The 25,764-nt window shown below is 37.0% G+C and overlaps 1 protein-coding gene across 6 annotated transcripts; it reads left to right on the forward strand.

Annotated features, from left to right (window-relative positions):
- Positions 1–15,548: 15,548 nt before the first annotated feature.
- Positions 15,549–17,605, forward strand: LOC120087118 (ethylene-responsive transcription factor SHINE 2-like). 6 transcript variants are annotated; one of them, XM_039044002.1, is made up of 3 exons: positions 15,549–15,833; positions 16,081–16,164; positions 16,723–17,605. In XM_039044002.1, exons 1-3 carry the CDS (start codon positions 15,742–15,744, stop codon positions 17,213–17,215), a joined length of 669 nt encoding a protein of 222 aa, XP_038899930.1. In that variant the 5' UTR covers positions 15,549–15,741; the 3' UTR covers positions 17,216–17,605. The 6 variants fall into 6 exon arrangements, with proteins under 6 accessions (XP_038899930.1, XP_038899931.1, XP_038899933.1 ...); XM_039044003.1 differs by having other exon boundaries at positions 15,553–15,986; positions 16,062–16,164; XM_039044005.1 differs by having other exon boundaries at positions 15,556–15,986.
- The last annotated feature ends 8,159 nt before the right edge of the window (positions 17,606–25,764 follow it).

Here is a 25,764-nt window from a genome sequence, read left to right on the forward strand (position 1 = left end):
TAGAGGACGGTGGTCAATCCATAGTGGACGAGCTAAAAGAGGTGAATCTGGGCACCGTAGAAGAGTCGTGTCCGACTTTCATCAATGTGTCCCTCTCGGAAGGGGAAGAGGATGAATACATGAGTTTGCTCACTGAATACAGGGATGTTTTCGCCTGGTCATACAAAGAGATGTCGGGACTAGATCTGAAAGTAGCAGTCCACCATCTCGCGATCAAACAGGGGTGTTGACCTGTTAAACAGGCTCAACGACGCTTTCGACCAAAACTTATCCCCCAGATTGAGGTTGAGGTCAATAAGCTGATTGAGGCCGGGTTCATTCGCGAAGTTAAATATCCAACATGGATAGCCAACATTGTCCCGGTTAGAAAAAAGAATGGACAGCTTCGTGTTTGCGTAGACTTTCGTGACCTAAATAGCGCATGCCCGAAAGACGATTTTCCATTGCCCATCACAGAGATCATGGTCGATGAGACAACAGGACATGAGGCCCTATCCTTCATGGACGGATCTTTCGGGTATAACCAGATATGAATGGCCCTTGCAGAGTAGAAAATGACAGCATTTCGAACTCCAAAAGGGATATATTGTTACAAGGTAATGCCCTTTGGGTTGAAGAACACTGACGCTACTTATCAACGTGCCATGCAGAAGATGTTTGATGATATGTTGCACAAACATGTGGAGTGTTATGTGGATGACCTTGTGGTCAAGACCAAGCGACGACAGGACCGTTTGAAAGATCTAAGGACTGTGTTCGATTGCCTGCGAAAGTACCAGTTAAAGATGAACCCCCTCAAATGCGCGTTCGGCGTAACTTCAGGAAAGTTTTTGGGCTTCGTTGTGAGACATCGAGGGATAGAGATAAACCAATCTAAGATTGATGCCATCCAGAAGATACCAAGACCAAGAAATCTACATGAGTTGAGAAGTTTGTAGGGACGTCTGGCCTACATCCGGAGGTTTATTTCTAATCTGGCAGGGCGGTGTCAACCCTTTCAAAGACTGATGAGAAAGGGATAGAAATTCAAATGGGATGAGGCTTATCAGAATGCTTTTGATAGCATTAAGAGGTACCTGATCAACCCTCCTATTTTAAGAGCCCCAGTAGCGGGCAAGCCTTTGATACTATACATTGTAGCGCAAGAGAGGTCACTGGGGGCACTATTGGCACAAGAAAGAGAAAAGGGAAAAGAACACGCTCTCTATTACTTGAGTAGAACCCTGAATGAAGCCGAGATCAATTATTCCCTTATAGAGAAGACGTGCCTCGCGCTCTTCTTCGCCATAGATAAGTTGAGGCACTACTTACAGGCCTTCACAGTCCACTTAATTGTGAAAGCTGACCTTATCAAGTACGTCCTGTCCAGGCCGATCATCTCGGGACATTTAAGCAATGGCAATCTAATGCTTCAACAGTACGATAATGTTTTATGTACTTGCAAAGGACAGTTAAAGCAGGCGTTGCCGACTTCCTTGCAGATCACCCAGTTCCATCGGATTGGGAGTAAGTGAAGACTTGCACGATGACAAAATTCTCTTCACAGAAACCTCAGGCCGTTGGGTCATGTTCTTGAGGCTGCAGCACGAAAAAGTGTGCAGGGACAGGTATCATCCTCATTTCGCCAGAAAAGCACATGCTGCCTTATAGCTTCGCACTTGCCGGTTATGCTTTAAACAACGTCACTGACTACCAAGCCCTTGATAATTGGCTTCTAACTCATGCCTTAGAGATTGGAGTAGCTTGTTATAGAAATTCTTCGGTGACTCAAAGTTGATAATCAATCATACTCTTATGCCTATACGAGGGGGTGAAGCATGACGACTTGAAACCCTACTTCACTTACGCTCACCAGTTGATGGAGAAGTTCAAAATCGTGGCATTGGAATCATGTCCGAGGATGAGAGAACAAGAAAGTGATGCCTTGTGCAAACCTGCCACATACCTTTACGAACCTTGGATCATGTGCCCCTTAATATAATCACTTTGCGAAGATGGGTTGTACCTCCATGTTGGGACTGCATATGAGGAAATGATGCGATACCAGTCTACTAACTGAGTAGGAAGACTGCGGCAGCAGTGCCATCATAGATACCTTTTGAGCATGGAAGGCTCTCGAATGAACCCCGTCATAAAATCGAGGTTCGCAGAAGGGCCGTACATTTCATTTACTACAAAGGGGTCCTATATCGTCGATCCGTTGAAGGACTTTTCCTTCGATGCCTCAGTAAAGAAGAGTCAGCGAAGGCTTTGAAGGAAGCACACTCATGCGTATATGGCGCGCATCAAGCTGGACCAAAGCTACAATTCCAACTGAAAAGAATTAGTTACTATTGGTCGGGAATGATCCAGGACTCAATGGATTATGCAAAGAAATGTGAAGCCTGTTAATATCACGCGAATTTCATTCATCAACCGCCTGAGCCTCTACATCCGACCATAGCTTCATGGCCTTTCGAAGCATGGGGGCTTGATCTGGTCGGCCCTATAACACCTAAGTCGTCAGTAGGGCACTCCTATATCCTCGCAGCCATTGACTACTTCTCAAGATGGGTTGAGGCTGTCGTGCTAAGGGAAGCTAAGAAAGAAAACGTGGTGGATTTTATCCACACTCATATCATTTATCGGTACGGTATTCCCCATCAGATCATGACGGATAACGGGAGACAATTCTCCAACAATTTGATGGACAGGTTGTGTGAAAAAATCAAATTCAAGCAGTACAAGTCATCCATATATAACGCCGCCATAAATGAGTTGGTTGAGGCATTTAACAAGACATTGTGCAACCTGCTGAAAAAAATTGTTTCCAAGTCAAAGAGAGATTGGCAGGAGAAGATCGGTGAAGCGTTGTAGGCTTATTGCACCACTCATCGTACCCCTATAGAAGTCACCTTGTATTCTCTCGTTTATGAGGTAGAAGTTGTCCTTCCTTTGTAAAGAGAAATTCCATCGCTAAGAATGGCAGTGCAAGAAGGGCTGACTACAGAGGACAGTGCCAAACTGTGGCTCCAAAGTTGGAAGCACTGGAATAAAAATGATTAAATGATCAACAAGCGCTGGAATGTTACTAGGCGTGAATGTCTAAGGCCTTCGATAAGCATGTAAAGCCTCAGTTCTTTCAAGTAGGTGATCTAGTGCTTGTCGTAAAGAGACCAATTATCACGACAAGACATACGGGGAATAAGTTTACATCTAAATGAGATGGGACCTACGTCGTCAAAGAAGTCTACACAAACGGAGTGTACAAGATAGTTGATCAAGATGGGCTAAGAATTGGCCCAATCAATGGCAAGTTTCTCAAGAAATTTTATGCTTAACAAAAAAATAAAAAATAAAAAATAAAAGAAAAAACCTTTGTACGAACTACGTTACGACTTGATCCCTGTGATTATAAAGGGTACGTAGGCAACTTAAAGAAATTTAAATTCAATCGCGCATTAAAAAAAAAAAAACCTTTGTACGAACTACGTTACAACTTAATCCCTGTCATTATAAAGGGTATGTAGGCAGCTGAAAGAAATTTAAGTTCAGTCACGTGATAAAAAAATATATGTGCATGTACATGAGTAAAAAAAAAAAAAAAAGATAAATAAACAAATAAGAGAAGTAGAAATTTAAAGGAGGCTATAAGGTGCCAGAGAACATCACTGAGAAAATGAAAAAAAAAACTTCCATATAAGATATTTCAGCACTACAATAGTCGAATCCAGTAGCTAAAAATAAAATAAAATAAAAAAACTCCTAGGCCACTGCCTATTGAGGTACGCCTAATCCAATAAGACAAGCAACATCAAGTCAAGGTACCCAGTGGTAGTTCCTTAACTCATGTTGCATGGCTTCCAACACATGGAATAGGATATCCAAAGCTTTGACGTCCTTGTCAGAAAGGATTGGGGTGGTCTCGATCTCGTTTATCGCCCCCCGCATCTTCGAGGCCTCAAGCTTATGCCGGGTCAAAAGGCCTTCACTCACAAAAATCAGCCGCGATATTTCGGCCCGTTTGGCCTTGATGGCCTCTAACCTGGCTAGCAGTGTCTCTTCTTCTTATAAAGCCCGAGAGTCGCGTTCAAGAGCGCCTTTTGTTTAGCAAAAGCACTACTCTCATCGTACAGTATCTTCTCTAGATCAGACTTAGCCTCCTTCAAATGTTGCTCCTTACTTGTTTGAGTTAACTGAGAGGAATAAGATAACTGAAACTGGTTATACTTTTCCACGTTTTGGAAGTACTCATCGATAAGTTTTTTGAGAGGAGGGAGGTTGGCACCAAAAATTTCAGAAATGGCTCGGAATATCTCATGTGTTTCTTTCTCCAGACTAAGAACCTTCTCAAAAGGAGTACACATGATCTTCTTATGCATAGTCTCCCACATGGCTGAGGCTGTATGGCGTCAAACATCAGAAACCACAGTGGCAGTACAGAACTCGAAAACCTTAGGGACGATCGGGGGTGGTGCTCTATCTACTCGCCTCAGGAGCTCACTATTACTTGGACTTCTTCGGGTTGGGGAGCCCTTCCTGCCGCAAGCACCAAGGGGCAACTAGTTTCCTTGGCTACGAAATCTGAAGCCTCGATGTTCCTAACGACCATCGCCTCATTGACATGAGGGATGTCACTGAGGATAGCACGCACTTGACAGGACCTTGGCACGGGATCCATTGGCAGCGCTTCGGAGGTACCAACGCCCTCAAAGGCTGAGTCAACGGCAAAAGGGCCCACCAAAGATTCTTCGCTTCGTGAGGCTTCAAGTCCTTGAAGAGTGAGGTTCAGAGGTGACTGCAAAAGGGGAGACTAAATGTAAACTGTACAATTAGAAAAAAAAGACAAGATGAGAGGACTTATATATATATATAATAAGGGACAATGTACCAGTAGATTGAGAGCGTTAGAAGCCACTGGACCATTCTGAACCCTCTAAGTAGTTCCCGTGCTTTGTTAACCACCAATTTTTGAACCGTGGGGTAACATGAGTGTGCGGATCCAATGTACAGGCCGACAGAAATACCTGAGACGAGGTCTTGCGTCTCGTGCATACTCTCCAATAATGTAAAACGTTCTTCGGCGTAGGGGCGAAAGGTATTCCCCCTATATCATTCGGAATGTCCTGATGGAAGCCGAACTGACGACTGAAGCAAAAGGGACTATACGACTCTATAGTTTGGACATTCCCACACTGAGAGGATAAGTAGCCTGATCGCATGCTGGAGAAATAACTGTCAGAAAAGACAGGTCTCTACCGTTAGTTAGGCGTTCATGCCTGCTCTTATTCTGAATGCTTGCGTGCCACTGAATACTGGCGCCACTATGGATCAATTCCCATGCCTCGTACTCGTCGAAGTAAATTGAGCCACCTTCGCAAGAAAAATAGGCCATCTTGGGACCTTGAACAGCTGCAGGAATGGGGTAATGCGTGTTGAAGTAATGGGTCAGCCAACTATGGACATAATGCATGGGGAAGTGAAAGTCCATACGCCCGATCGAGCTCGAAGCCTCTGCTATCAACCCTAGGCCATGATAGATGTTGGCCAAGATCGGAACAACGAGACTATAAACAGTCCTGCGAGCCATCAAACTAGCCATTCTGAAGACCCCGGGGCGAAGGTAACCTCCCTTCTAGGGAAATACAAAAAGACATAACCAGCAGGATAGAAAGGCGGCCAGATAAGTTTTGTCCTTCAACTCGTCTCCTACCTCTAGCTCCGCGAATAGCATGTTTTCCCTGCTCGAACAATCTCAAAATGAAATCTGCATACCGTTAGGATTTTACGTGGACCGATATCGAGAGGTTTTCTTTTGCTTTCGTGTAACGGGCTTGTCATATTTGTGAGCCCCCAGGAACCAAAAAGACATCCAGGAGCTGATAGACACTGAGGAGTCATGCTTCGAGGGAGTCGTGCAATTTTCTCTCTACGAGCACACTATCGAAAAATACGCCTGAAAAAGGTGTTTGCACGTCTTCGGCAAGTACCTCTCTTTGTCGCGGTGACCGGTTAGCTCTTTGAAGGAAAGAACCACTTCTTCGTAAAAGCTTCCTTTGACTGGCCCCGAGCAACCAGAGGTCCCATAAAGAAATTGATGCTTTGTCCACCGCAATATGAAGAGTGTTGGTTGAAGGGCACCAAGCTTCACAGAAAAGCTCGAACTATGTCACCATTGCGATCATATGTGTATGATGACATGCATAAATGCATGTTATCTTAGAACTTTTACTTAGAATTATGAGGGTTGTTAAGCAAAATATGCGACAATTATGTTAGGAATTCCCGAGAAATAGAGCTTACGGCGTTCAGCATTAAGAATCTCAGCTAACTCAATATTATGCGTTATTATGCATTCAAAGTTCTATTTTTGTAGCTAACACAGGAAGTGAACGCAAACGCGGAAACCGGACCACCACATAGACGACTGTATGCGGAGAAACTTTCCATCGCAAAGGCGAACGCGTTCGATCAACGCATGGATGTTGCGGTAATCAGTTGCATGCATCCATCGTATGGGAGTTGCGCTCGTCAAGCGATTACGGTCATCATGTAGAGTTGCGGTATTAAGTGAATGCGGTTACTACATGACTGCGTCTACACGATAACGCATGGTAAAGGGATCAACGCAAGGTAGGTGGAATAAACGCATTAACGCATCTACCTCGAGAAACTCAAAAGATGATGTTGACATTTCACCTACCACGCCGTTGGCAACAGAGGTTCAGAAAGAACTAAACGCGTCGAATGACAGAATCAGAGTAGTCCATTAATGCTGTTGGTGATCCAGACTCTATATAAAGAAGCCGATGAGCAGAAATTCAAGTGATCCAAAGTTTTCGCCTGAGGTTCGCCTAGGGCGGATCCTTGTGATCAAGATAAATACGTGAGAAGACGCTTGAGAGTTCTTCGCCTCCTTCATCCATTCCGAGTGACGACCGAAGCCTTCGACCAGAGCTAGATCTCGAGAGAGTCAGCTTCACCGCCCATCCATGGCACCACCGACAGCCTTGACGCACATCACTGGAAGAAAGTCTTTGCTTCCAGCTGGTCATTTCATTTTCTTTTCTTTTCCTGTATTGTATTGTATGATATTTTGTGATTAAGGAATTAATACATTTTGTTTTCAATACATTTCTATGTTTCCTTCGATTCCATCTCCATCTTCTTTACTTAGCACATTTAACCTTCATTGCATTCCTTAGTGAGATTGCTTGAGTATCGCATACTTAGTCATGTGGATTAGGGATATGAAGTATGTAGCAAACCACCGAAAGACGTGCTTTGCGTGAGTGTGTGAGTAACCTTATTTGCTTAGTGTGAAGCTGTAACAATGCCTGTCTATAGACCAATGCAATGCTTGTCTATGAGTAAAGTCAGCAACAACCAACTGTCCGGGAGAGTAAGTGGTTGGTCGCATTAAGCAATGTATGCATTGTTCACTAGAGATAGTAATAATCTTATGTCTGCAAAGTCATGCGGTTACCTTGTCCTATGAGCGCATCATTCATCATTTAGGCATACCCGGACGAGTAGTCTAAAATCCAAATCTAAGACTCGGGAGAGTGGATTTGAATGCATAGGAAAGAATGGAGAACTTAGAGATAAGCTCCGTTTGCTTTCACACAACGTATGTGTCACACCCCGCCCCAGACTACCATCTGAGCTTGAGAAAGGATGTGACTGCAACAGTTATCAACCCTTTTGTTGACACTTACTGCCTAAAAACTCTTGCAGAAATAACTCTGGTACCAATGTACAACTTTAACAATCAACTGATTAAATATGCCCATTTTATTACAACAATGTAACATTTATACCACTTCAAGACTTAATTACAAGTTTACAACAACAACTGTAAAACCCTCCAGAAGTGTAACTGTGGCACGTGGCAGACCTTGATCTTACAACACCCTGGAGCTCCTCACCTTTTGCTACCTAGGGGGGGGGACATGGAAAACGTGAGCTATAAAGCCCAGTGAGTGGTACCTTTAGATAAACAAATAACTTTGTCAACAGAAATATACTTTTGGAAAGCAATGCATAGTCAACAAGAACATTACCACAAGTTCAATATTGTTTTCCAACCAAACCGCTGGACAATCCCTAGCTCGACCGCTGGTTAAAACAATCAACCCCAGCTTGACCGCTAGTTATCACATAATAAAAACATCCCCAACTTTACCATTGGTTATCCCTGGCATGATCCTACATTTTCCCCAGTACTTTCACACATATACTAAGACAACAACAATTCTTGTGGAAACTTTCCCTGTACCCTATTATCTCGCCAATGTGCACATCGACTATTTTTTCACTAGCTATGCTTAGGTAACTTGACTATATTTTCCGCTGGTCTTCATCGACTATCATTTCCGCCGACCGAAGCCGACTATATTTTCCCACCAAGTACCTTTTCAAGCATGCTAACTATATACCTCGGGTACAATTTCAGTTTCCAAAACAAACATACAAGCAATATCTTAACAAGCCTAGTAATCAGATAAACATATATCCCTGATCATACCAATTTAACATTCTCCCCTATATATATTTACCTATATATAGAAATTAGATTAACAATACAACACACAATAACCACTCACCTTGGTTGGTTAGGAACTTTCCTTTCCGAAGTTCCTTAAGTTTCCTTGGTTCCCTTTTGAACCCTAAATTCCAGATTCAATTATCAGCTTATATTACTCATAGTTCTAGAACTTATTTTAAGATACTTCCTTCTGAAAACATGTTCTAAAATTTCTCAGGAAGCTTACCATAAAATATTAGCTCAGAACTTCTCATGGTTTGACCGAAATCTCAAAATATTCAAGATTGGCCCAAGCTTACCCGACAGCCTGACCCTTTTGTATTTTTCTCAATTTCTAGCTTGATCCCTTGGAGCTTATTCTTCGGCAGCCATACCTTGAAAACTAGACTCTCCTAGATTTCAGATGGCTTTGGAATCACTCCAAAAGCACGAGTATTCTGGGAGAAATTCTCGTTCCAAGTTGATGCTACTTCCTATCTTTTCTGCCCGACAGCATCTCCCCTCTTGGAACTTCTTGACCAACGCATGGTCTTGCTACCAACGCATGCGTTCTTCCATCAACGCATAATCTTCTCCAAATTAGTCCCCACACACTCTTCTTTATGTCCTTTGAAGAGAATTTGAGTTCTCATCTGAAGTCTTTGTTCTTATTTATAGGCGTCCAAGATTGCTCCACGACCGACACCTCTTACTTGGCTGCATGTCCAAGTGTCTTTTCTTTACACCATCAACGCATTCTTACATCAGCATAAGCCAAGGTGTCTTCTTCTCCTTTCACCAATGCATAGCCCTCAACTTTTCATGTCTTCTTATGCGTCCACCTCTTTTACTTAAGGCTTAAGAATTCCTTCTAACAAGTCACATGTTCGGATGACGTCCTTGAATGCGTCCATCCTTCATATGCGTTAATCCAACTTCATATGCATTCAACTAGGATAACGATCAACACTTCTTTCAACGCATAGTATATCATCAACGCATAGTGCATCAATGCATAGTACATCAACGCATAGTATTACCCTGTTGCGTCCATCGCGTCCATCACATCCAACACATCCATCATTCAACGCATCCAACACATCCAATGCATCCAACGCATCCATCATCCAACGCATCCATCATCCAATGCATTCAACGCATCCAACACATCCAACGCATCCATCTTACTCAGTCATCACTCAATGCCTTAACCATCGCTAAGAGCCAACCACCATGCTGTCCAACCTAGCTCATCGCATGGCCTATGTCCAACGTATCCATCGTGCAAGCCATTGTCAACCTCCAACGCATAGCAAGGTTGCACGACACCAACTTATGGCCTCGCTCGGCCACATCAACGCATAGGCGCTTGGCCGCATCGACTTACCATGGCTCCCTCGGCTGCATCGACGCATAGGTTCTTGGCATGGGCGCTTGGCATAGGCGTTGTGCATCGACGCATGCCACCCTCCAGCGCCTACCTTGCCCTGCGTTCTAGCTTACTCCATGCATCCTCGCATGCCCGTGTGCCACCCCTATGCATCACCCTCGGCTACCTTCCTTCAACCGCATACCACCCTCAAACGCATCCATTTAGCCTAATGCGTTGGTCTAACCTCCAAGGCATGCGTCACCCCCTCTTCAACTTCTTCCTTGGCCCAAGTAATCTCTCTAACATTTTATGGCCAACGCATGGCAATGCCTAGTCCAACACTTATTCAATTTTCATCAATTAATACTTAACTCAAAGCTACTCAAGGAAAATCTATTCAACACTTAGAAATTTTCTTCACTTCAACATAGGATTTAACTCTCACTTAGTTAATTTCCTTAGCCACCTGCTTAAGTAGGAATAATGGAAATTCGGGTTTCACAATATGCACCCTACGAATAAGATATTGCATGCATCCAGGAAGTAGGATATGGTGGTTGTATGTGGTCATCTCAACACTTATGCATACCTACCGCATACGTCCTAGAGTTAGGCTCAAGTGTGTGTAGCATGATCGCATGGCTTGCGTTGACTGAGGTTGCCCTTGCAGTCACTCTTTAGTATTGCAATGAAATCATCTTTGCATTTTATCCATTTTTCCATTCATTTTTTTCATGTCAAGAGTTGTCGTGTCTCTACCTCTCATACATATTCTCATTGCGTTGTCTGTTAGCTAGTAGTAGGAGTAGTGTTAGCTTAGAAACCTTCCCATCCATTCTTTTATTCAACCACCGCATGCACATTACCACATTCATTTTGTTACAAGTTCCTGAGTTCGGCCTCAGATCACCTGAGAAACTTGCATTCGCGTTATACTTGCCGTGAGCGCAAGAAAACTTGTGACAAGACGCATGGTCATCGCACACATTTATTAACGCATAGTCATTCCAACGCATGACTATCAACCCATACCTTAAGAACATGCATTGCATATTGCGTCCAAGGGATTTTAGTTGTCGAGTAAATTGACATCTAATTTTCCCGTCATCAGTGTACAAGGAGGTTGTCACTGCGCCAAGCAAACTGATGTCACAAAGGAATTGCTCGTTTCGACCTACTACAACCTCAAGCCACTCCCAGTAACACTCAACGAAGCCGAATTCTCTAGGGACTTTTGTCATGATGGTCCAGCGGACCTGACCCTCAATTATGTGACGTCCAAGAGTTAACACTTGATTGGGATTAGGGGTCTCCTCATGAATAGAAGATCGCAGGATCCATGCACGCTCTCCTCGGGCAAGGGCGCTTCCGTCGACAATTTGGAGGGGATCATGTTGTCGTTTAGACTTGGCGAGCGATCAACGAAAGGACTGGCTAATGATTTTGCTACAGGAAGGCTAAGTCCTTCCTTCATGGGCTAACTCCGGTCTTTAAGAATCACGAGATGCCTCTCATCAGATAAAACATGCTCGGTGAAGTGAACCATTGTTCTGTAAAAAATATCACAGGGGGATAAACTTCAACCAATAAAAAAAAAGGAGAGAAAAAAAACCCAATCCTCCGTGACAATTTACTAAAAGAAGGGGACTGAGGGAATCATAGTAGACCCTTCTGAGATCGAATGAGAGAGTTGTAAACCTTCGTGGGGCCCCTCCCATGACGACCAGGATACACGAGTGGCGCATAAGACAGACCTTTCCAGGATCCTCCCTAGGGTGACCGAATGGGAGAGTTGTAAGCCTTTGCGGGGCCCTTCTCATGACGATCGGGATGCACGAACGGCACTACAAGGCAGACCTTTCGAAGATCCTCCCTAGGGTGATTGAATGGGAGAGTTGTAAGCCTTTGCGGGGTTTCTCCCATGACGATTAGGATGCATGGACGACATTATAAGACAGATGTTTCGAAGATCCTCCCTAGGGTGATCGAATGGGAGAGTTGTATGCCTTTACGGGGCCCCTCCCATGACGATCAGGATGCACAAACGGCGCTATGAGGCAGACCTTTCGAGGATCCTCCCTAGGGTGATCGAATGAGAGAGTAGTAAGCCTTTGCGGGGCCCCTCCTATGACAATCAGGGTACACGAACACAAGGAAGAATATGTACACCAAGGAGTCGGTCACACGGACGTGAAAAAAAAACCACGTTGATTACTGATGGGCCGGCGAGATTAAAAAAAAATGGTTGTGCTCTCTCAAGTTACGCTTCAACTCCTACAAAAAGCAGGGGACGAGTTAGTAAAAAATCACAGATAATAATAATAAGTAAATAAATAAATAAATAAATAGTAAAAAAAAAGAAAGAAAGAAAAGGAGATCGTGAAGAAAAAAAATTTAGGAAAAGAAAGCAAGAAAAAAAGGGAAAATAAGATAGTTAAAACAAAAAAAGAAAAAAAAGAGGAAAAAAATAAAAGAAGAAAGAAAGAAAAGAAAGGGAAATTGTGAAAAAAGCAAAAAGAAAAAAGAAAAAGAAAAGAAAAGAAATTAGAAAAAAAAGTGTAAAGAAAGAAAATAGGGGAATAAAAAAAAATATAAAAACAAAAAAGGGGAGCCCACTCTCGTTCTCAACTCTCCTAGATAAAATGGAGGGCGACTATTGTTTTTTCTTTTCTTTTCTTTTCTTTTTTTCCTTCTCTCTATCTATATATTTTTTTCTCGCTTCCAACCGCTCCCCCTCCCGCATTCATCCCATTAGACGGAAGGCAACCACCGAGGATGTCATGTGCGGGAGGCAAAGTAGAAAAAAAAGGGGGCGCCCAAACAGTCGATGGACCGATTTGATGGCGACTCGTGAGAGTGGACTCCTATGGAAGTTCTGAACAAGTGGCTGTCTCCCTACAGCAAAGGACACAATCCAAGCAGCCGTCTCCCCACAGCAATCCAAGTCTGATTTGCAACGGCGTGCAAACTGCAAAGGACGTAAGAACAAAAAAAAAAATCACACTTCAAGATGAAGAAAATCATGTGTCCTGACAGTATATATATAGTTAAGTTCGGACGGGATATTCTACTAATCAGTTGAAATTTGATAAGATCATGGGTTATCTGAACTGAATTCAAGATGCTGGTTGTTGGGTTTTGGAATCCTGATTTTAGTTGAAATTGGTTAAGATTAAAAAAAAAAAAAAACCAACAGTGTTTCATTCTTCCTCCTCTGCAAAATTCAACTTCTGGCTGCTTGATGCTTCCATCTCCTCATCAGAAAAAAAAAAAATGCAGGTCCATTTATGGCCGGTGACCACCAACCGCTCGCCACAGTGCAAAACCACATCCCAATTTTGCAGCCCTCCTTCCCGCTCAATCGCCCAATGCAAGTGTCAGAAACAAATGGATTCTTCAACACCAAGTTCTAATGAATTTTGTGTCTTCTGTTAATTCTCCATGTAGTCAACCACAAGCTTTTAGCAAAATTTTGGTCCTCTGAAAATTATACCAAAATTCCACCACATTCAACTTCGTCAAATCCTATAAGTCTTAATAAACTTTGAATTTATCAAAATCTTAAGTCTAAATTTTGGGCGATATCCAAATTATTCAAACTTTAGATTGAGATTCAACTACACCCAAAATTTTATTCCAAATTCAAGTAAAATATTTTGGGTAGAAATTCAATTCTACTCCAAATCACCAAAATTTGGGTAAAATTCAAATTAAATAAGGGCCAATTTTGAGGAGGAGTCTTCATTTTATTAAATTTTAGGTATATTTCAATCCTTATATGGTGGGAGAGTTTAATTCAAACCCAAACTAAAATTTTAGATTGAATAAATTCTTCTCAAGTCAAATTCTAGCAACAACAAATGAAAATTGGAAACAAAAAGTTACCATTCCAAATCCAAGCCTATGATGTGAGTACCAACAAAATTTCACCCCAATATGTCAAAATATAGACATATTGACACAGACCGTGGCATAATCAAGTGTTGTCTCAAATCAAAATATAGACACACTCCATCCACCATATTAAAGTCGAAGTAAAGAAAGAAATGTCAAAATTCTACTTTAAATTCAAACGAAGAATTGAGTAGACTCCAAATCTAAGAAAACGAATTATTAGAATATGAGATACTACTCAAGAATTCAATTTGCAATTACAGCGGAGCATAAATTCTACTTTAGCCCAAATAAAAGCTTATTCTCAAACAAGAAAGTCAAGAATTAAAGTTCATCTTTTGTTTACTTGGCCTAAGTGCGTCGAGCAGACAAATTTCAAATCCAAAGTTTGAGCTAAAATCACATATTTTGATCAAAATGATGCATCAAAATAAAGGAGTTAAAATCCCACTTTGATTTTAAATTATCTTTTTTGAGATGTACCCACCGTATAGACGTGCATAGATCTCGAAAAGGGTATTTGTTGAATGAGGGATTTTGGATCAATCACAAGTTGCCACATCGTTTACTAAATTAATGACGAATTCCTAAATCATTAAATTTGGGTCCGATTAGAAGTTGACGTATGTCCCGAATTGAATTGAAGAAAAATTTCGATGACGACAGGCGGTTGAATATTAAATTGGTCCAATTTGATATTATTATTTGGCTTTAAAGTCAAACTACAAAAAAAGATGAATTGAACTTTAAACCCAAATAATAAAATAGATTTAGCCTTAATTTGTGGCTAGAAATTTGATTCAATTTTTATTTTACCATAGGCCTTTAAAAATTTAAATTTCACAGTAAAAGATTATCCGAAAATACAAAAAATAAAAAATAAAAGAAGAAAACGGAAGTTGGGGAAAATGTGAAAAGAAAATAGATTTACAAAAAAAAAAAAACACTAAAAAATAAAAGAAGAAGACAAAAATTTAGGAAAATGTGAAAAAAAATAGATTTAACCTTAATTCGTGGCTAGAAATTTGATTCAATTTTAATTTTACTATAGGTCTTTGAAAATTTGAATTTCATGGTAAAAAATTCCCCAAAGATGCAAAAACCCTAAAAAATATAAGAAGATAGAAGTTGGGAGAAAATGTGAAAAAAAAATTAGCCTAACCCTATTTTTATCAATAGTTTCAAACCAACCTTATTTTTGTCAATAAATATTAAAATAACATTATTTTTTAAAAAAATTCAACAATGTATAACCTCTAAGTGATAAAAAAAAATTATAAAACAATAATCATTTTTATTTTTATTACAAGAAAAATAATATGTCAATATATTTTAATAATTTATAAAGAAAATCTCCTTATAGAGTCATGATTACATTTTTTTTTAAAAAAAATCTCCAATAAACCAATTTCAAATTTATTAAACCTACTAAAATTAAAATTAGATATTTAAAAGTATCAAATTAAGAAAAATTATTTTCACTAGTCATCGTGGACTGATCTAGTGGTGGTAGAAACATAAAAAAAAGTCAAACGATGGAATTTTATCTATCTAGAATTTGATATTCCATAGATTTTCTTGACATCCAAATATTATAATATTGAGAATAGTCGAGATGTAAGTAAGTCGGACAGCGAGGGATTTGAAGTGAAAAAAATGGAATTTTAACTAAAAAGAATAATAATTAGAAAAAGAGGAAAATGCATAATTAATATTTGTTTGATAATGAGTAATTAGCGAAACAGGCTGTTATTCAATTCAAACACTCCATCTTCCTCACTGCAATCATAAATGGCGCTTTATGATCTTAAACCTCCAAATTTCTTCTTTCCTTTTTCCCCATTCACACAAAGCTCTCTCTGATGTTAAAATTTAATGAAACTTTCTTTTTGGGTAGCAGACAAATTTGAAGTTCCATTCCATTTCGATCCGCCATTAGAGAAGGAATAAGAAAAAGAAAAGTTGCAGAATGGGAGAGAGAAATTGCAATGTGGAAGCCTCTCATTTAATTTTGGTTGTTAAGAAGCTGCGTCTTTGTGTGGATCTTTCATGGTTGAGCAGGTGAAAGTTTTAATGGCCAACCCCATTTAAAAAAAGTACTCTTCTTCCTTCTTCTTCCTCTTCTTCTTCCTCCTCATATTCTTCTTCTCTGTTGAAAGACTTTCCAATTTCCCACCGACAATTCTATATAAATGGTTGAAGTTATTACTCTCTGTACGTTTTTCCAACTCTCCCACCTGTTTTTTTGTTTGTTTTCTTTTTCATTTCTCTCTCCCTCTCTTGTTGAAGGCTCTGAATCTCTCTCTAGAGTTATGGTTTATTCAAGGAAGTTCAGAGGAGTCAGGCAGCGGCAGTGGGGCTCTTGGGTGTCAGAAATTCGCCATCCATTGCTGTAAAATTCCCTCTTTCATTACGTCGTCTGTTCTTCTGCTATAAATATATGTGCCATTGGTTGGAAAATGCTCTGTTTCCCCCATTTTCTGTCTGCTGCCCATAACCTGTTTGTTGATTTGCCTGAAAGAAACTAAGTGCCTATGGAGGCGTATATTTTTTCAGATTTGTACACCAAATTGTTGTATGTATGTGATTTATTTGGCTTGTGTTTGTTGGTTTAAGAAATGCTACGAAACCCCATGAATTTCTGGTGCCGATTATCTGTTTGTTGATTTGCCTGAAAGAAGCTGGGAGCTATGGCATGCATATTTATGAACTACATTATTTGTTACATACTTTTTGTGTTTCTCTGCTGTAAATGTATCCATTGCTTGTGTTTGTTGGTTCAAAAGAAGTTATGGAAAAAGTGAAAAACCTATCTTCTTTCTTATGCTTTCAACCTGTTTGTTGATTTTCTTCAATGAAGCTATCCAGCCATTGGCCGCGCTCATTTCTGCTTTACATTACACCTTGAGCCCACATTCTTAGCATTTTTTATGTGACTATTTCTTTGTAGGAAGAGAAGGGTGTGGCTGGGGACATTCGACACAGCAGAGGATGCAGCACGAGCGTATGATCAAGCAGCCATTTTGATGAATGGCCAAAACGCCAAGACCAATTTCCCTGCATCAAAAGACCAATCTGAAGAAGCCAGCCATGGCCATGGTTCTTCTCCAATGTCCCCAAAAGCACTTTCAGAGCTACTCAGCACAAAGCTCAGAAAGTGCTGCAAGAACCCATCTCCCTCCTTGACATGCCTGCGGCTTGACAGTGACAACGCTCACATTGGCGTATGGCAGAAGCGTGCAGGCACTCGAGCCACCTCCAATTGGGTCATGAGGATTGAGCTAGGGAAGAAAGACGTACCATCCCCGTCCCCGTCGCCTGAATCGACGAGCCAGGAAGCTGATGGCGATGGCCACCGGAATGGAATTGATGAAGAAGACAGAATTGCAATGCAAATGATTGAAGAGTTGCTCAATTGGAACTGCCCTCTTCCTTCAACTTAAAGCTAAGTACAAGATCTCAACACAAAACTCAACCCCAAAAATTTAAAAACAAAAATAAAAAATAAAACCCATAAGATCAATACAAAGAGGCTTAATTAATCTGTGTGTTTTGACTGTATATGTGTGTATGTGTATATATAGATATATATGTTATGCTTTACTGTTTCTGTTACTATCAGCTTATGTAAAGCTGTTTATGGGACTTGGGAAGCTCAAAATCTGTATAAAGGGGGAGCTTTTGCATATAGATAAATTGCTGTTTTATGTCAGCTCGAGTCAAAATATCACAGGGGATTGTCATCTTTTATAAGTTACATATATATATTTTTAAAATATTTATATATATAAATAGAAAGGAAAAAAAATTTGCAGATGATGAGCAAAGGAGTATTGGGTGATGTTGATAAATGGGTTGATATTTCTAACCAAGACTTTTCATTATCATGTTTTGTATTTTCACATGGTAATTTTTTTTTTCTGATTTCTTTTAGTACAAAAGGGTATAATATGTATTTGTATAATTGATATTAATATACATTTTCTTTCTATTTTAATCATCGCTAAGTGGGAGATCAAACTATCAACCTTTAACATGGTAATTAGTGTTTTATCTATAATTTGCGTCTTAAAATTTATTTTTGGGTTAGTTTTTGTGGATATAACTATCTTTCTTCTTCCACATTTGCCTTTATTTAATAAAGTAAATGAAGTTGTTTGTTGTGAATAATGGTTTAATGTTATTAATATTTACTTGATCAACATATTTTAGTTCTTTTAATGTTTTGGTCTTAATATTTTTATTCTCAATCCTTATACTATAAAGCAAGACAATAAATTAGTCGAAATGAGCTTAGCTCAACAGTAATGGGCACGACCTTCCTTCTTAAAGGTCGAAGGTTCGATCCCTCATCAAACTTTGTTTAGACACCTCTACCCTTGTGTGTGTATATATATATATATATGATATCTATTAAAATTAAATTATAAACAGAAAAATCATGTGCTAATATAGGTAACAGTACAATATGAGTGGAGGGATTCAAACTATAGACTTCTTAATTATTATTACATTTATATGTCAGTTGGACTATCTACAGCAATAATTTACACGAAGACTTCATGAAAAAGCAACCTAATTTGTTGATCATTCATAATCATATTATTTGAAGTATAATTGATGTATATGGTTGCTTGTTCCAAAAATGGATACCAGGAGAACGACTTTTTTGTGCCAAGTAAATGACGATCCCACAAGAAAGAGTCTTATTTGACTCAAATATCCTAAACAGGATTTTCATTATGATGTTGAACAATCCTTCATAATCAAGTTGAGTAATCATATTGTAATAACTGGGTAAGAGGTTTAAGGTTCGATCTATAGTCGCCACTTAGAAATTAATTTTCTACGAATTTTCTTAACACCAAAATGTTGTAAAGTCAAACGGATGTCCTATGAAATTAGTCGAGGTATACGTAAGCTGGTCCAAAAACTCATGTGCACATATATATGTACTTGCAAGGTGAATAAGTTTTTTTTTTTTTTTTTTTTTTTTTGTTTTTTGAAAAAGTTATCAACTCGCCTGCAGAAGCAATTAGGGATATAAGCATTCTAATTACATTAATTTTGAGAATTAAGCATGTATGTTCATAATAGGAAAATAGGGTTTGACATTACAACTTTTGTAGAAACTCAAAATTGATGCAATTCCTTGGTTAATTTTAATCATGAACATGTCGTGGACCACCGCTAGAGTTTTCCTCGCTATTCTCCGACCTTAAAATAGATTGTGGGATCCAATTTGTGGTGAGATTGAAAGAAATTTTGAGAGAGTTGAGAGTTTTGGTGTATGAATGTTGAAGAACAATTTCTACTTCAAATAACCAAGTTGCATGAACTTTTTCTCAAATAAAAATCTTCTATTTAAAGAAGATTTTATGCGAAAGGAAATTATTCTCCAAGTGACAACAATTAAGCACTAATTTGAAGTTGGAATGTGAGGTGTTTAGGTACTAAAAAAAGTGGGAACTTTCCTCTAACCTAAATCTCATTTTGAATTTAAATTTCATAAATTTAAATTAAAATAGATTTTAATTTAATTTTAAATTTGAATTTCATAGATTCAAATTTTAATTTTAAATAAAATCAATTCAAATAATTAATTTTAAAATAAAACTAATTTCTTTTGAAACAATTTGAAACAAAATTAATTTCTATAATTAATTAAACAATTAAATTAATTAAATTAATTTAATATGAAATATTAAATTAATTAAAACACGAACCTCAACCATGAATTACTATTCATGTGTAATATTTGAATCACATTTAAATATTCTCCAATTCTCTAATTTGTTTAATTCAATAATTAAACATCAATTTATTGCATGTAATTAATAATAATCCCCTGAACCGAATTTAAACGTTTCAAATTCTCTCATCACATTGTCTTAAGATTTAGTCCGATATGAGCTAGCAGGAGACCTCATGGACCTATAGATCATGAGCTCCAACAATCCAAGATTGACCAGCTAAACTCTTTAACCTAATTAACCAACATAACCAACATTCATTAACTATTAGGACAATCCACTAAAGCCCAGCAACTGCACTTTTCTCACTGTAGATATATTTATATCCACTTGATTTAATCATAATTAGTAAGTTGATCCTTCACAAGTTGTTCATAATTACATCTAGGTCAAAATTACCGTTTTAACCCTATAATTACATCTTGCTCCTTAAGTCTCACCGATCCTCTAAGAACAACTGGTTTGGTAGGTCCAACCACCAAACCGAGTCCCTCTCAGGCTAATGAGAGGGTGGGGCTTTTTGTTCAAGACCCAGAGTCAGCATTTAAGAGGACAACCTATCTACTATCCCTAAAATCGAGCAGGAGCGAATTTCATCTTGTGGGACTATGTCCCCAACTATCTACTCAGTCTCACCCTTAAAATGTAAAACTTATTGAGTCGGCAATGTTGAGCCACTCTCACTTATGCAGATTAAAGGATAATCCCGAGTAAACAGGAGTTCATAGTTAGCTCATGATTAAAATCGAGTTATCTAGTCCATCGAATCGAAATAGTCAGTCTTAACAGTAAGCAACGTTATAAAATAAAAATGACTATTTCATAGTCTGGTCTTATGCAAACTCATTGTATAGGACACCCCTACTCGCATGTCTCCACATGAATGATTCAGGATCATATCGTTTGTATCAAATACAAAGTGGGCCGCATCCATATTGTCTCCTCCAGATTAAGGTATCCAACCTTATCCCTATACTATAGACCGTTTTGGCTATTACTCAAACTTGATCTACTTTTATGTCTCTACATAAAGTTCAGATGTTCATACTATAGCCAGGGGTTTTTAGTTTATTAGATTTAGGGTTAAAATGGTGCAATTTACATATTCAATAACATTTTTACTGAATAACTTCAATAACAACTTTATTGTCAAATAAAATATGTTTAATGTTTACCGACCATGAATTTTAAGACATTCAACCCAACATTTTTTTTATGTTAATTTGCAAGCCTATATAGTTTGTAAAAAATTAGAATTTAATCTTTGTGGTTTGATAAAAGTTCATAAATAGTTCATATAATAGAGAACATCTAAGTATTCTATCAAACCATATAAACTAAATTCTAACCTTTTTCAAATTAAGAATTTTTTTTTTTAATATAGAAAGACGCAGAAATAACAAAAGTATAAATAAAATTAGAGTACCGTAAGATAAATTACAAATTCATTAACCTTTTAACAATCATGTACTAAATTATCGTAAAGAAAAAAAAATAATAAAATACTGCTTCAATCTATGTATTTTGAATTTTATTATATTTTTGTTTATGTAATTTCAATAGTCTAATTTTCTTATTTGTTGTAGCAAGTATTAAATTTAATCATTCAAAATTAATTATTATCAAAATTAATTAAACAACAACAATGATTTTCATGCAAGAAAATATAACAATTTATTAAAAGAATACTAATAAAGACTTATTAAAAAAAAAAAGAATCAATAATAAATTAATTGTATTGACTAAAATTAGATATTTGAAATTTAAATGTACATAAATATAAAATATATATAAACTAAAATAATATTTAAATAATAACAAGCATATACTAAATTACATGTCTTGTCATCCCATCTGCCTTGTAGTTTTATTATTATTATTATTTTAACAAAAGTTTTATTTTCATTATTTATGCTAATTGGAAACCTTCGCAATTTAGTTGGAAAATTTTTAATGATTTATTTTTAGTACGAAATTTTTTAATGATTTGTCTGTTATAATTTATGCTAGTCACATGACATGCAATTAATTCTTGCCACAGCCTAATTGACTAAAAAATAATTTCAACCGTATTTTTTATAAAATAAATATTAAGATTTACAAGCCAAACCAAGCCTAATTTAATCGACATCGAAATGTGTTAGTAATAACGAGATTCATAGTTTAATTCCTCCTACCCAATTATACTAAAAAAATATTAAAATTTATGATAGTAACCATGTTATAAAATTCTACTATAAAATACTGAAAAAAAAATCTATATTAATTTTAAATTTGTGGGATTGTAATAATTTAGATCATAAATTTTAGAATTCATCCCATTCAACTCAATATTTAAATGAGTATTGCAACATTTATCAATAGTTCATTTTTTTTTGCTAATTTGCACAATATATTTTTTTTTTCTAAAATCTTCCTAAACTTATTAATTTCAGTAAAATAAAGTTATGCAATAAGTAAAATTGAGCTCTGAGGTTATTTTTCTCTAAAATTTTTCCGATCTTATATCATACATATGTTTTACAATTTATTGAATGTATAAGAGAATTTTTTAAACCATATTTAGAGTGAAATATATTAAAAAGTTAAAACTGTAATATTTTTTTTTTTAAAGGTTTAAGTTTAAGATATCCATCTAATTTGGTCTTACAATTTCATGAAGTTTAAAGTTTAGGTTTAAAATTAAGACAACTTGATATTATGGTCAAAATAAAAAATAAAAGATATCGTTGTACTAAAAAAACTTGCAATTTAGTTTTGCGGGATGCAACTCTAAAAAAATCACCCCTAAATCATACTCTTAAATTCTTAATTGTAAAAATTGAGCACTTAAAATTATATCCTCAAACTTTTATAATTATAAAAATTATAATAATTGTATAAGTTCACTGGTTCAATTTTTTTAATTTGGACATCAATTTCTATTACTATCATAAGTTTAAAGGTCTAATTTTAACGTAGAAGTTTAAGGATCTAATTTTTAAAACGGAAAGTTTGAGGATATAATTACAACTACCACCATACTTTCGGGTGTGGTTTTTACAATTTTTTTAGTTATTTTAGCTAAATAGAAATATTTTGTATAATTATCAATCTAAACGTAATTCAACTTGTTTAAATATATACATTTGAACGGGAGATCAGACATTTGAATCACTCGACTTTTAAAATGTAGTTGAAGTTTATATAATGAAAATGCGATGGAAATTTGGGAACCACAAAAAATGGAAGCGGGAAATGGATGGCTGAAGAGGTTTCTTTGGTCGTAGGGTTTGACAATTTTGGTGGCACTTTCCGATTGGCACATCGCGTCGCTTCAAACCCTAACTTCGTACATATTCTCATTTAAATCTCCTCCATTATTCTCTTTATTTCTTAAAACTAATAATGATGATAATAATAATAATTTATTTCATCATGATATTTTAAAAGTGTAGAGTATGTTTCAATTATGCTTTTATTTTTTTAATTATTAAAATTTTATTTTTATCTTCAAATGTTGAAATGTTCTAGAAAAAAGATTTTGTGTGTTTTTTCCTCTTAGATTAAAACTATTTGAAAATTGATGTAATAGTTAATGTGTAAAATTTGGAAGATATTTGCAATAGTATTTATAATATTATTAATGTAAATTGGTGTAACAATTGATGTCTAAGAGTTGATTATGTAAATAATTTTAACGATATCTTTTGTGATGAAATAATTAGTAATAATAATATTTATTCATCAAAATGGGCATAGCTCAGCTGACACAATACTTATATTATTAGTCTCAAAGTTAGAGGTTCGATTATGCCATCACATATATTGTTAAAAAAGAAAAAAAAGCAACAATAATTTTAATTTTCTATATAGTTGTTGTGTTTGTTTCCATTGCTCATTTTAATAGAAAATATATTTCTATGAACAATTTCAAAGCTCAAAGGTATTTTTTTGAAAATTGTAATGAGAAGCAATTTAAGAATAGGATATGACAGATGTGTCACATGTTTTTCCATTTTGCAGATATGACACATTTTTAATTATCATGGATGTCTTTCCTAGTTAAATACCCATTGTACAGGGAGTTAATGCGTTGACCAAATGCCTTTGATATCGAGACCCAAACTGCTGGAAATAGCCCCTGAAACCGAAGCCCAAACATTGAACTTAACCTTTGTAGACTGAGACCCATACACCGAAAACTACTTAGTAAGACTAGAGACCCGCGTGATTGATATAACCCATTAATTACTGAGACAACCCACACCACAAACTAGACGATGAACGACTATCCTAAATTGAGGACACCGGTGTCGTCGACCATTGATAGAAAAAATCTAGACCCACAACTTTTCTTTCTCAAGGCTGCATAACTTTCACAATCTTTCTAAAAATGTGCATGTCGCGGTTGCCAACTTTTTCTTCTTCGTTTATCTCTCACAATGGGTGCCCCTAAAATGATGAAGATTGATTCAATTTCAAAATTGCCATCAACTTTAATTACTTAAATGGCATTAGACATAATTACTTAATTGTCATCAAACTTAGAACCCTTTAATATCTTGTCATTTTCAATAGTCTTAAGCCATTTGTCCAACGTCATTCGTGTTTTGCTACCATTTCTTATCAGAGTTGCTAAATTCTGCTGGCTGAAAGATAGAGATAGAGAGATAGATAGATAGATAGATAGAGATGGAGAGGGCATCTTCAAGTACTGTTGCAATACATAACTCTTTCTTTTTATTTCTTGTGATAATTTTATAAGAGGGAGCACCCCTTATATATACAACTATGATAGCTAAGTATGGAAAAACCTATAACAGTAAAAAAAATGTATATATGGTAAGAATAAAAATAAAACCTAATTACAGGGAATAAAATCATATGTACAAGGTAGGAGAAGATTTTCCATACTCAACACTCCCCCTCAAGTTGGGCAATATATGTTGATTAGGTCCAACTTGTTTTTTAAGTCTTCAAACATATTCTTGAATAGGGCTTTTGTTAGTATGTCAGCAATTTACCTCTTGGTAGGTATGTAGTTGAGTGAGATGCTTTTGTTTTCATTTTTTTCTTTAATAAAGTGTATATCAATGTCCACATGCTTTATGCAATCATGATGGACTGGGTCTTTGGCGATACTAATAGCAGCTTGATTATCACAGTGTACCTCCATTAGTTCTTCTGATTTGATTTTAAGTTCAAATAGAATGCTTTTGAGTCACATTCCTTCACATATTCCTTGAGCTAGAGCTCTTAGTTCTGCTTCAACACTGCTCTTGGATACTATAGATTGTTTCTTGCTTCGCCAGGTGACTAAATTCCCCCAAACAAAGGTGCAATATCTGGAAGTTGACCTTCTGTCTATTTTTGAGCTTGCCCAATCGACATCTGTGAAGATTTTGATGTTTATTCTCTTAGATTTCTTGAAGTATAATCCCTCTCCTGGAGTTCCTTTCAAATACCTGAGTATTATGTATACAACTTCCATATTGTCTTCTGTTGGACTGTTCATAAATTGACTTACAAAGCTAACTGCAAAACAGATATCAGGTCTTGTGTGAGTTAGGTAAATCAATTTTCCAACTAGCCTTTGATATGATCTTTGTTATCCATTTTGTGATTGTTTTCTTTGATTATGTGATTGTTTGTGTCAATTGGAGTATTAGCAGGCTTGCATCTAAGCATTCCAGTTTTCTTTAACAGGTCAAGGACATATTTTCTTTGAGAAATGCTCAAGCCTGTTTTTGAGCGGGCTACTTCCATTCGTAGGAAGTATTTAAGGTTGCCTAAGTCTTTTACTTCGAATTCCTTGGCTAAGAGAAGTTTTAGATTTCTTATTTCTTCTTCATGGTCTTCTGTAAGAATAATGTCATCTACATAGACAATGATAATTGCTATTTTACTCGTGAAGAATATTTGACGAAGAGAGTATGGTCAGATTGACATTATAAGTATCCGTTTTCCTTTACCATTCTTGAAAATTTATCAAACCATGCTCTAGGGGGATTGTTTTAGGCCATATAGGGATTTTTTGAGTTTGCATACTTTATTTATGGTTGAGTAGATTCTACACCAGCCGGTATATCCATATACACTTTTTCTTCTAAGTCTCCATTAAGGAAGGCATTCTTTATGTCTAATTGGTGAAGAACCCAATCATTATTCACAGCTAGGGAAAATAGAACACGAATAGTATTTAATTTTGCCACCGAGGCAAATGTTTCTTGATAGTCAATGCCATAGGACTGGGTGAA

The sequence above is a fragment of the Benincasa hispida genome, chromosome 9, assembly GCF_009727055.1.
Source record: "Benincasa hispida cultivar B227 chromosome 9, ASM972705v1, whole genome shotgun sequence".
Taxonomy (NCBI): Eukaryota; Viridiplantae; Streptophyta; class Magnoliopsida; order Cucurbitales; family Cucurbitaceae; genus Benincasa; species Benincasa hispida.

Bases quoted from the DNA above. Each gene is read 5' to 3' on its own strand.
- LOC120087118 (XM_039044000.1), top strand. From the start codon at position 15,965: ATGGTTGAAGTTATTACTCTCTGTACGTTTTTCCAACTCTCCCACCTG. The intron at 16,165-16,722 runs GTAAAATTCCCT...ATTTCTTTGTAG, and splicing joins GAAATTCGCCATCCATTGCT to GAAGAGAAGGGTGTGGCTGG.